A 13,901-nucleotide genomic window follows, 5' to 3' on the forward strand; every position below is an offset into this window, starting at 1 on the left:
TACGTAAGTATCCGTGCAACGATCTAAAACTTGCGCCAGTATCGAAAAAACATGTCGATAAATGTACGAGGCTGGAGTACCCTGACACACATATGGTTCACCGAACAGTAAACGCGTCAAATGCTGGCCGGGACCCTACTACATTTTTCCGATAGCGATACTTCTGTCTGACGCAATACCGTCTGATACTACTCGAGCCGCTGTCTGACCAATTTCGCCTCGCGCTACTACGGGGGACCGCGCGGCAAACGTTTGATATTCCACTTGATGAACACCGTTGCGTCCATGTGCAACGTCGTTTTTTTTTTTAAAATTTTGGTGGCCACGACGGTTTCGAAAAAACCGTGGGGAGTCACGAGTCTCTCTGTGTAGAAGAGGGAGTGTGATCGACGATCGAACGTCGAAAATTAAGGTTTAAGAAATTAGGTAATAAAATTGAGGCTGATACGAAAAATTGGATCGAGTACATATAGGGTGGTTCGATTATTAGTTCAATATTATATAATATTGAAAAGTTAATGTGTTCTTTTATTTAAAATGAAACACCCCATATAATCGATTCCTGTAAAATTATCCTTCTGAAATCATACAGAGAAGTACGAATGTTCTTTCGCGCACTTATTCGATTGTACGCACGTTGTTATGGATTTGTGAGCATCGTGTGTGAAGAAAATAGCGTTTACTCGATCGTTCCTCGCGCAGCTGTTCTACGAATTACTTGTTCTGAGGTTTGATGTGATTTGTATGATATGATTGTGATCAACAAGATCGTTCCATAAGTCGTTTTATATCATAATTAGTGGAGATTATGATTATCCAATATTTATCGATATATTGAATATCTTTTTCATGTCATTGGAACGAGTAAATTGAAGACTTATGAAATGAAATTCGATATTTCGAGGCTTCCACAAGCGTTCTCTGTTTGAAACAGTGTCACCTAAGCTACTTCTGAAAGCCTCAAAGGATATCGAATGTAACTAGTGAATCTCTATGTGATCTATGTGTGACATATCAAAAGCGAGTCGCTTGCTGTATGGAAATGTCGGAGGATAAACTTACATCGGGTGCCATTAGCTAGAGATTGGTCTATTCGTGTTGTTTTGGCCATCTAGAAATGATCTACTTGTTTGATCACTTGACTCTCTTCCAAGAAAGAAGAGTGACGGATAAAAAACGAGAGAGAAAATTGAAAGAATGTATAAATCGTGATAGAAGGTGTACCATTTCACGGATAAAAAAAAAAAAGAATTTTGATATGAATCCAGGATGAGAAATACGTAATCGATGGATTCGATATTTTTGATTCGAAGGAACCGCGAATAAGGTATCGAGAATTCGAATCTATATTTGAATCCAATTGTTTGTGTGCTTTGTAATATTGCCGTTTTGTGCTCGAGTGTACTCGTGTCTGGCTCGAGAATCAATCCACTCCGTGATAAAGTGTCTGAATCTTGAAAGCGAATGAAATCCATTGTCTATCGGTGTTTTCGGTGTACAAAGGAGAAACTTAGTTGCATGCACGCCAAGGATCATCAGGATTGCACTTTCGCGTTAGATGAAATCATTGTTCCTTAGTTTCATCCGATATTGAGAAGTCAACTTTTATTATATTATCAAAAGTATGATGATATCTGTACTTTAAATGTATATGAAAGTATCTAAAATAATTCATAAGTAATCGAACGTAAAAAGTTTCGTTCGAGGATTTTTAATCAATTGATGATATAATTATTTTTCAATTCGATGATGTATCGTGAGATGCAGTAAGCAAGTTGAAAAATTAGAGAAAATAATGGAGAGAAGAGTCAGGGAGATTTCTTTCTTCGGAAAGAAAGAATTACGAATTGCACTCTCGCGAAAGTACAATCCTGTAGAAAGGTCTGTAATGATACTGCTCTGGCAATGTATGCGAAACGCTTCCAGTTCCTCCAAATATATCGCAAAGAAAAGAGGTGAGTTCAAAGCTGACCGAGGAGGGAAACAACTTCCGGAAACACATCGAATAAAAAGAACGATAAATTTTAATCGCGTAAAGACGATGGATGCTGATGTGGTAATAATTAAAACAATTTTTCAAAGTCTTAAAACTTTTCAAATTTCAATCTCTGAGCTCTAATAGAACTCGTTTCAATCTTTTTTTGAAAGTGTTCATCCATCGTCGAATAATATTAAAATTTTCGAGTATTGTTTCTCCATTGAATGGTTTAAGAGATCTACTATGATCGATATGATCGTGTGTGCGTGTATTCCGATCGTAATCGACGAGAAATCGCGAAAGAACAGGCTATAAAAGTTAATCAGGAACGGTTCAGCTTTATCAGAGCTGGTTTTGATGGTGTACGATAATGAAAATGGCAAGAATTCAGATTGACAGGAATACAAACTATGTATATGTACATTTTCGAGTGATATTCTCGATGATATATATTTCTATTAAATAAATAATAAGTAGATAGAGTCGCTGATAGACGGCGAGAGGTTATTACACATATATAGTTAAAGATTTTACTAGATTATATGTATATGTTCACGTGACTTGAATGAAGAAATAAGTATAGTCGAAGACGATCACGTTGCGATAAAGAAAATAAGTGTTTGATCTTTAAAAACTTGGTAATAAACGCGAGCAATAGAAATACGTAAAATAAGCGTAACAGAGGTTGAGAGCTTTGTGGCGATGGGGATAGAGCGTTCGCTTTTTTCATTAGAGTTGATCCGGGTTCGAATCTTGATTTCTTCGAAAAAATTTATTCTTCGTTTTTCTTGATTCTTTGAAGTATTATATTGGAAATAGTGTATATATAAATGATATTTCAATGTTAAATAATATTATACAGTTGTAATTATTTAGAATGTTTCGATAAAAAATTAATTAAATTCAAAGTTTGAATTATATTAAATCAATTGTCCTTTCTTATATCTTTAAGAAAATAATATAATAGAGTTCTTACTATATAAAATAGTAGAATATTTTATAGAATAGTTGTATAGTTAAATATATAAATAAATATTTCAATAATATAGTAATAAATATTACTATAAAAATTATAGAGTAACTAAGAAGAAGTGTTTGTAATTAAGTTAATATTATTATATATTAGAATAAATTTCTCAACTATAAAAGAACAAAATACTTTATATCTTTATCGCAACGCAGAATAAAAACGACTATACTAATTTCCTGAAAATTACAAGAAAGATCTCGTGGAAAGATACGATACACGAATATAATACACGCCAAGAAAAGGGGGGGAAATCCGCGATAGAGCGGATCGAAAAAATAGTAATAGTAGCTATATAGATAATAGTAATAGTAATACGCAATGTATTATACGTCTACAAAGAGGCGAAGAGAGAGAAATAGTTTCATGGAAAAGATTAATTATATATATATATATACAGTTTCACTAAAAAATTCGGTAGGCAAAGACGAACAAAAAGCTCCTCTACCTTTTAACAATTAAACACGATCCTCATGACTGTGCTATAAAGGTTCATTCGATCGTCGCTTTTATTACAACTATTATAAAACTAAACTTGAAAATTATGCATATAATATCACTATACATGATACGATAAATTTACAAACTAATTATCAATTTAAATATTATCATAAATTCTATAATCTCTTAAAAGACAAATATATGGCAAAAAGATTCATTTGAAAGAGCAATAAAGGAAATCGTTAATGATAATCTACTAAAGATTGTCGCGCAATTGACGAACCTAAGCGACAAGTTTACCGACATATACGTATATGTACACATATATCGGTAATCAAGACATGAGTATACGTAAATATAAGATGGATCGTAGCTGGAGAGGGTGATTGAAAAGGGGGGAGGGAGAGAGCGAGGAGGAGGTTAAAGCAACGAGGGATACTTAACTACTCGAGCTATTGTCCAACGATCGATTTGCACGTGAACAGGAGTAACTATCTCTCTAATAATAGGCCGATATGCGCGCGCAAGTGCCTGCTCGTGATTTCGTTACGTGGTTCCAAAGGGACGAAGAGAGAGATTCTCTTTTAATCGTAACTTTCCAAAGAGACACTACTTAATACCTCCTCCATTTACGAACTGCATATCCATTTTTCCAATTAAAATCAAAAACCTTAGTATTCTATGTACAACACTATATCCAGAGGGTGACATGATCGATTCCTCGAATCCTCATCGATTTCCAATCTCAATCTATGAGGATTCAAATCATCAATTAACTCGTTAAAACGTTACGTTTTTCCTTTCACACTTTTCAACCCCTCCTTCCCGCCCAGAAAAATTTTCACAAAATGGACCACCGTTTAAAATTTACAATGCCATCGAAAAGCAAAATGTAAATTCAGTAAATTCGCGTAAATTACCCTTCGGCAGCACGGGGAAGGGTATTTCGGATCCGGGCCGGTAGCGAGAAATCCAGTTACAGCCGCGCTTCGAGCGCGGGTAGAACGGTAAATTCAGATTCGATCCATTAGCGGAATCTCGCTGGGAGAATTAACTGTCCCGGTTCGCTGGCTCGAACAATTAACGAGCTCAAAAGGCTCGAGCGGTTGGCCGCGTGTACGCGCGGAACAGTCGAGCCGGCCGATCGAACCGTTTCATCGTCGTCCACCCTCGTGAAAGTGGGAACTTGGAACGTTGGTGGAAAGTTGGAGAGGGCCGAGAATCGGCATCGGCCAATTTCCGATACCCAAGTTCGAGTTTGAACAGATCTCGATGCCTGTTCAACCGTGACACAGGCTGGCATCGATTCTTTCCTCTGTTCGATAATTCAATAAACAGCCATAACAAGAAATTTGGAACATCATTTTTGGACAATTTTCTAAAACATTTTTATAATTTGAATTCATTTCGAATTTTATCACGTGCATAAATATGTAAAGTTTTATCATTGGAAATTGATTTTTCTCATTATTATTACTTGTCGTTATTCAGAAATATTTGGATGGAAATTGAATGGTTTCGAGAAGAGATGTTATTAGTTTTCTTAAAAGTGAACGCGTAGAGGATTTACAAAGATCAATATTGTTTATTTTTTTTACAAATGAAATTATGTTTTCTGATGCATTATTTATGTAACTTGACATTTTCTATGTAAAAAAAAAAGACTCATTTGACCTTTACACGCGCGCGCAAAAAAAAAAACCAATAATATCAGAGTATGCATAATTCAATTCCCATCCAAAGGTTTCTCACTCGCGAATAATAATAATAATAAAAATCAAAATGGTAATTTCAACTGAGACTTCTCGACATTATCGATTCGATTACGTACAAGTTGTACGCAAAAGAGTGAAAAGTTTTCAAGTTCAAAAGAAAAACTATTAGAAATAATTATTTCTCATACTAGTATCGATAACAGCCTCCTTTTAAACAAAATAAAATGCAATAAGACTACATCCCGATCGGTTCGATCAGCCGCAGCAGGTTCCAAGCGTACACTCGACGCTGGAAAAAGGGGGAAGAGGGGGAGGTAGAGGGGTCGTAGAGAGGGGAGAGAAAGGGCAAAGTGATCCGCGCTGCACACGTTCTCGATACAGCCAGGCCCTGGAAAGATGGTACGACGACACAAAGATTGGGGTTTATTCAAAATTCTCCGATTTCGGAGTATTTGTCCTCTCATACAGATTTCGAGGATTGAAGAGAGGGTGAGGGGTTGTGAATCGAGGGCACGAAAAAAAAAAAGAACGCGCGAAAAGAGGGAGAGCTAGAATAGAAGATTTTTTTTTTTGTTTTTTTTTCTCTAAAGGTGAGAGTGAGAGACAGAGGATTCTAGGTGGTCCTACCTTTCACGTCATCGTCCTCGATCGTTGTGCTGCTGTCGGTCGATTCCTTCACCTGAGAGCCATCGCCCTTCTTCGTGATGATGCTCCGACCTGGAGCACGCAGAGCGTTTCAGTAAATCGGCATTGACTGCGGTGAGTGAACGGATAGTGATTGAGAGTAACATAAAGAGAAAGAAATAGAGAGAAATAGAGAGAGAGAGAGAGAGAGAGGATAGTAGTAGACAGATAAGAGATTAATTGTTGGCCAGTTGTTGGAAGGCTGTTGGATGTTAATGGTTATCCTTTCTCGCGAGGACAAATCGCAGCGAGAGCACACACACACAGTTGCACAGAGGTGATGCGAGGTTTTGTGATCGATATGGGAGATCTTTGGGAATAATTTGGGATTTAAGAAGAATAGAGAGAGAAGTCACAGATGAATTCTGTGATGGTATTAAAAACAGAGACAGAGAGAAAGAGAAAGAGAGAAATAGTTGAAAAGCAGAAAAGATTATTATTAATAGACCGTGGATTTAATATTTTTCTTTTCTCGTACAACGAGTTTCATTCGTGAATGAAGAATAATGAAGGTATAATATTGAGATGATATATATTCTCAAATAAGTACCAATTTGTCAAAAAAGTAATAAAATAATGTTAGCTTGTAATGTACATATAAATAAATATACATTTATGCATTTATATTAAAAAAAATCCACGGTCCAAGTATTAGCGATCAAGATAAACTCGTGTCCTTTTTAAAGGATGGAGAATTTCCTATGAAAATAATTCTATGAAATAAATTACGATGCTGTAATAGAAATAACGTTATTTCGAATGTTGGCGTCGCATATGGAGGATCTTTTCATTTGTCTCGTTTAAAGAAAGATGAGGCGAAAAAATGGGGAGAAAACCGGAAGAAATTACGGTTTGAAAAATTGATCGAAGGAGGAGTAACCTCGTGGAGTACGATGCTTCCTCGGACGGTGAATTATTCCAACTATCAGAGAGAGAGAGAGAGACGGTTCCCGTGGAAACGCGCTCTAAGGAGCAGTAAACGTCGCGGTGAGATTGGAAGGCGAAGTTTGGAAACAATGAGGGGGTGAACGAATGGGAATCATCTATCCTTACGTTCTTCCTTCCTTTTTTTGCGCTCGTCCACTATGCAAACTTGAACGTTACACGGTTTCTGGAAATTCTTAAGAAGAGGAAGAAGAAGAAAGGAGGAAGAATTTTCGAATTGATGGAAAGGATAATTGTTTTAATCTTTGCAATTCTTTTCTTCGTGGAGAAATTTGGAATATAAATTGATAATATATGTTAAAGAGCGCTCGTTGAAGGAGGAAGAATATCTTGAATTAAATAAGAAGGATAATGTTAATATCCTGAATTTTCAACATCGTGTAATTTCTATTTTTTTTAAATTTGGAATTGAAGGAGATTTTTCTACAATTTGAAAAATTTCTTTGACGGAAATTTTATATTTATTCCAAAGGGATATCGACATGAGGGTTAAGTAATCAAATTCAATTTTATACAAGCGTATCTCGATCGCTAGATTGAATTGTAGAATCGAAATGTGGAAGAGAAAAGTCAAAAGAATTTGAGAGATAAATCGAGAAAGAAGGGAAACCTTCGGTGTCGAAGAAATTTCGACATCATTGGATTCCCTGAATCATCGAAACAATATCGATTCGTTCGATTTTAAACCACTAGATATAATATATATAAATCATTAAGATCGACGTAACGATACCTTCGAGCACTTCTTTAAAGAAAAGAAAAAACCCTTTGAATTAAAATTCTATCCTTAAGAAATAATAAAACTATCGAGTTTATCGTTTATTCCACTCGATGACACATCGTGACGTCGATCGGATCACTTAATAAAAAATGAGAAGATATTCTAATTCGAATCGTCCATGCGGTCTAATCACAGTATCCACATTTGAAAAGATTCGTGAAACAAGAAAGGAAGAGAGAGAGAGAGAGAAAAAGAAGAAACAATCCTGAATCATCTTTATCAATAACTTTATCAATTAATTCTATTTTCATAGAACTATTATATAATAGACAGAAGATGGATGCAAATCGTTGAGAAGAAACGAGGAAGACAGAAGAAGAATAAGAAGAAGAAGAAAAATTGGCAAAAAGAGACAAGGACAAGGATATAAAGCGAGAGAAAAAGAGAGAGAGAGATACATATATAAGGAAAAGGATATCTTTTTTTTTTTCTTTTAAAAAGGATCGTAATGTTTTCAGAAATGTTTTAAAAACAGTGCATCGTGTTCTGCATGCGAGACAAATCGTGATCAATCGTATTATTAATTCGAGCAATTTCTGCCGATGCTCTCAAGACGACGTATCGGTGCCAGGGCAAAAGGGAGAGAAAAAAAAAAATCAAACAATGGTTCCTCTTTACCTTATGATGGCTCCTCTCGAGAGCTCGGCTTCGTTCCGTGCCAGCGAAGCGTTGCAACGTTTCACAAAAAAAAAAAAAACGAAAAAAGAAGAAAGAAAGAAAACGAAAGAAATAACGAAAAAGAAAGAAAGAAGAAGAAACAACAACAACGGTATAAGTAATTGCATGCTGAGAGCGGCGTGCGATTGCGTGTCGGTTTTTCTTTTTTTTTTTTTTTGGAAAGGAAGACAACGAATATATTTTTGAGACGGTGTTATTAACACATTTAGGATCGAAGATGACCGGGCCAGTTTTCAGCGATTTTTTTTTTCTTCTTTTCACTTTCGTTCTGTTTATTTTATTTAATTATAGTCCGTTTTGCGATACGTGTTCGCTAAAAGTTTTCTTTCATCGAAGTTTCCTTTTTTTTAATTCGTATAGCTTCTTTTCTATATTCATATAATATATATTTCTATAAAATATCGTATTTCTACAAACCTCTGATCTGAAAAATTATCTCAAATTATTATATATAGATATTATATATTATCCACACCCTGGAAGTAAGAGATCCCCTCCCCCCTTCCAAATTACTCTAAATTACCTCACCTTGCTCACAATTACCAAGTTAAAGAATTCGTTCAATACAAAATTCCGCACAATGGCAAGAAGCTTCTGGAAGCTTCCTCTTGATTAAAAAAAAAAGAGAGAGAAACACCCCTTAACCTTGCTCCACCATCTTTTCAACGAGGCCTACGAGAGATCTTCCATCCCATCCAAAATTCATTCGCCTGAATTCAGGAAGGAGCTTTCATCTTCAGGAAGCTCCACCTTCAGGTGCCCCCATTCCTTTCAATAAAAACCGCGGAAAACAGCGTACAGCGTTAAATGGGGGATGTGGAGGAAACTCTCGCGTGATTCTTCTTCCTCTTGGCCGAGAGAGTGAGAGGAGAAGAGGGTGGTGGCCGAGAGGAAAAAAATTGAATCGCGCACAGGGGAGAGTGACGCAATTATATAGCGAGTATCTCCTCCGTTTATATATAATTTACGTGGGGGAGAGGGAGGGATGCAATATTCGGGGTTGAGCGACTTCCATGCGGCCTATTCTTATCTTCTTCCGCCACCGCTTCCGTCGAGGCAACGCTTCTTTTCTTCTACCATTTTTCTTTCCCCCTTCTTTTCTCGTTGATTTAATTGAAAATTGGGAAACGAGGTCTTGGAAATTATCGATTTACGATCAATTATAATTTGGTAAGAAGAAACGAAGATTCTAATAAAAAGGAAAAGAAGAGAAGAGAAAGGATTCTCGTTTCTCGTTCCATTTCGAGTAAACTTATTTGTTTTATCAAAAAAGGATAAAATTTATAGGAATTCGTAGAGTTTCTACTCGTGTATGAAATGAGATGTGACCATTTTCAATTCAAACGCATGGATATCTGGGATGGAATTTAACTTCGATAAAGTTTTCGAGGAATTAAAAGGAATGGAGATGGGAAGCGCGTTGCCTCGACGCAGGGTCGCTCCTTATAAACGTTCGTTGTTAGAAACGGCCCTTTCTACTCCGTGCTGCTTCTCTCTTGATAAGAAATAAAGGGCGTGAAACGAAATAAAAGAAAGCGAAGCGTTAGCCATGCCAAATGCGTAGCTAGAAAGCGTGGCTACTTGTTCGTGCGAAATATTCCTATTCGAGCCTGAAATTCTGAAATTGTTCCTATCCTTTCAAATTATATTCTTATATTCTCGTTCCAATGTAATTAATCCATTGAAGTTAAATCGTCATTCGAGGAAAAGAGATACTTGAATCCCCTTTACAAATAATTACAAATACGAAAAACCTTCGAGAATAATGGATTAATTACAAGGTTTCGTTTGATTAAACGTTTCTCCAAGATATTAGGTCGATCCTCCGAATCTACTCGATCCTGCAATTCTACAACACGTACCCCCCACTCCTCCAGAAGCGACGAGATAAGATCGTAAGCGGCGAAACATGTCGATTCCTCGAGCTCGAAGTTGCAGCCAGTGGTGGGGGAAGCAGGAAACGAAGGAGTGGGGGATGGGTCGAAGCGGTGGGGACGAAACGAAAGAGTGGGGGGAGTCAGCCTTGAACAGAGGAGCGGCCTAATTGTTTCGAACAGAACTGTTTCGACTCGAATCTATTTCGGAATATTTCCGACGAACTTCGTATCGTTCTTCGATCAGAAGCGTGTGTATTACAATACTCGACATTTCTACAGCGTATGCCTATATAAATATGTGTGTGTGTGTGTATATATATATATTTGTGTGAACGAATGAATGTGTGTTGTTCACAAGCATCTGTTTTTATCGTTAGATCGATTAGAAGCATCTTCTTTCGAAAGTTGAGAGCGTTAACGGGAAAGATTTTTATTATTATTATTATTTTTTTAATTTATGATTTCTTTCTTTTCTTTTGTTTTTATCGTTCAGAGATGAAAGAGATGTCCTTGCACCTCCGACCCACTTCGCGTATCTTGTCATATAATAAAATCAGTCAATTCAATTAAAGATAATAATAAATCGGTGATAAAGATATAGACGGAAATAGATAGATATAGAGAGAGGTATATAGAAAGAGAAAGAGAAGACAGAATAAGGAAGGTAGAGAGAGTAAGATAGAGAAAACGATTGGCTCGCGTTCCCTCGCCCGGAAAAACCGAATTCGCTTCTGGATTCATGGATTCGGATGGAATTCATGAATTCTTTTTTTTGCCATTCGTGAAATTTATGGATTCTCCTGGTTTATATTTATCCATATATATATATATATATATATGTATATACTCACGTATATGGAAGAACGTATAAATATAAATATCACATAAATTTCGATGACGTTTAGGAGCTTCTTCTCCTAAGATTTTATCGATTCGATGAATTTTCCAGATTCTGTTCCTGGAAATCTTGGAATTCTAAAAAAAACAAACAAACAAACAGAAAACGATTCGATACACGAATTATTGAAAGAAACGTTTATCGGAGAAGATTCTCTGAATATTTTCTATCCGCGTAAGTTCACTCTTCTTTGCATAAAATCTAGATTTTGTAGTTAAAAAAGATTTTTTCCATTTATCGAGGTTTATCGAGATTTATCGATCGTTCGTCGCAAGGAGATACGTGTCCACGAATAATTCAATATATTTTCCCTCCAACGTTCTCAACGACGAAGAGGAGCGAACAGATTTTTACAGGGACGAGGGAACGCAAGTCGTGAATTATTTTTCCTTTCCCTTGAAAATTTGATCGTGAATGAAGCGAGAGGATCCTCAATATGTCGATCGATCGATGATCGTTTCACAAGGATATTCCTCTTTAAAGGAAGATAAATGATTTTGAAGAAAAGAAATAACGACGAATATCGTATCATCGGCGTGTAACGATTTCCCTTCAATTTTTCCTTCCTCGAATTCTCGAAGAAGGGGAGAAAGCGATTTATTTAAACATTGTATCTCGAACGTTGGCCATTCTCCTCCTCTGTTGCGATTAATGGAACGAATACCACCATCGTGAATCGATCGAGATGAAGCTTGTGACTTCTGATGACGAATGGCCGAACGAACGAACGAACGAATGAACGAACGAACGAACGAACGAACGATTGGATTGATAGAGAAAGAGAGAGAGAGAGAGAGAGATCGTGGTGAAGAAGCCTGGGGACGAATTGCGATGTAACGTTTCAACGATGTTCATCATTTTCCTCTTTTCATTCACCTCTTTCTTTTTTATTTTTTTTATTTTGCCTATCATCGTTGCGTAGAATTGTAGAAATCGATTGATCAGGAGAAAGGTAACGTTCTTATCGTCGAAGGAACGATTCTCTAAAAGAGAGAAAGAGAACGAAATTAGAACGAAAGGGAGTAATCGAAAGAAAGAAAGAAAAAACAGAGCGATTAGATAAATTTAATTAAACGAACGACAGGCTCGAGAGAACAATGGCCTCGGGGTTAATTGTAATACCTCGAGGGGAGGGCGAACTTGATTGAAAAAGAAAAAGAGAAATAGATGGAAGGATGGAAAAGATCACGAGAGGGTGAAAAAGGAAACGAACGATCGTTGGCCGTCTTCGAGTTGGTAATTGAAACAAATTGCAGGCGACGAGAGCAGCCGCTGCTCTCTCTCGTTTCTCTACACCGACTTCCGCAAGGAAATTGTTACATGTTAAACGAAAGTATTTGATGGGTTCGCGCGATAACCCACGCGCGACTCGCACGCAAACCTCGAAAAACAACCTCGTCCCCTCTCCCCCCTGCCTTTACGAATTTTCTTTGTCAACTTTGATCGCAGATTAGCATCGATCCCGCGAGTTTTATAATTTTATTTCCTCGATACATCGAACGAGCATGATTGAGAAGCCGAGGGAAATTTTATTTAACTCGTATTAATTTTCGAATGTATTCTATATATAAAAAAATTGTTGAAATGCTTTTCAAAAAGTGTATCCATTTATCGAATATATTTTAAAATAATCGACGAGAAATCTGTAATTCTAAATTTGGAAAAGTGACGTTGGAAAAGAATAAATCAAAAGCGGGAACGTTTTTAATCCACCACGATTTTAGATGAACAAAGAAGTAATAAGATAACAACTCTCGTATTAATTTTCAAATGTATTTTATCTATAAAAAAAATTGTTGAAATGCTTTTTAAAAAGTGTATATATCGAATATAATATTTGACAATAATTGACGAGAAATTTGTAAATTTGGAAAAGAGTAATGATTAAGAAAAATGATTTTGGATAAACAAAGAAGTAATAAGGCAACAAAAAAAAATTCATTCGATCAACATTCAAATATCCCGCGAATATCAGAGAACGTTACCTTCCAACCTTCCAAGTTCACGCTCGATAAGTATCAAACCTGTCGAAATGCTCGTTCACATTTTTAAAATCACTATTACAATTTATCACACTTCCTACTGTCCCCCTTGTAGTGTCCTACCTGATTCTATTTCGGGCATGAAGTGTCCCCGACGATGTGTCTTTTGCATAGTATATATATATATATATATATATATATATATATATATATATATATAAATATATATATATATATATAAATATATATATATATATATTATAGTATATTCATAGACGCAACAATAAACGATAGATAGACAAAGAGAGATTAAGAGATATATAAAAAAAAGATAAAAAAAATAGACAAACAGAGAGAGAAAGAGAGAGAGAAAAAAAAGAAACGAACAGAATTACACACAGGCTCTATTAATCAGACAATGAATATAATAATCGTGTTGTTGTTGGGGAGCAAAAGGTGGCGTTCGTATCGCGTTCCGGGTGTCGTCTCTACGGATGCAAGATGCTCATCTACATATTCGGCTAAGTTCTAGGTGAAAATTCGTTCGCATTCATAGGGATATTCCTGGTATAACGCTACGGTTATTATCATTGTAGATGTGTACGTGTGAAGAGGTGCAGGTACACGTGTGTGCGTGCCACACGTATACTTGATGGTGTAACGATGCATATGAATTGTATAAATATATGTATGTATATCTAGATCCAAGACGAGTATATATATATATATACCAATAAGGGAATCGTTTTGTACAAGTTATACAAACGTGTGATAAATATTCATACTTGGTATTTTGGAACGTTGATTTTAATTTGAATCGAGTTAACATCGATACGAAAATATTTCGTTAAGAAAAAAAAAAATGGTTCTTTTATTCCTCTTTGAAAAATTCTCA

General features: G+C 36.1%; 1 protein-coding gene across 43 annotated transcripts in view; it reads right to left on the reverse strand.

Annotated features, from left to right (window-relative positions):
- Positions 1 to 13,901, reverse strand: part of Camkii (calcium/calmodulin-dependent protein kinase II) — a 127,907-nt gene that overhangs the window by 31,127 nt on the left and 82,879 nt on the right. For 29 of the 43 annotated variants that reach the window (XM_006560532.3, XM_016911568.2, XM_006560527.3 and 26 more), the window contains 1 exon segment: positions 5,789 to 5,878. The exons of the other annotated variants lie outside the window; for them this stretch is intronic. In XM_006560532.3, coding sequence (XP_006560595.1) covers positions 5,789 to 5,878 — 90 coding nt within the window. 43 annotated transcript variants of the gene reach the window in all.

This window comes from Apis mellifera, linkage group LG4 (genome assembly GCF_003254395.2).
Source record: "Apis mellifera strain DH4 linkage group LG4, Amel_HAv3.1, whole genome shotgun sequence".
NCBI classification, from domain to species: domain Eukaryota; kingdom Metazoa; phylum Arthropoda; class Insecta; order Hymenoptera; family Apidae; genus Apis; species Apis mellifera.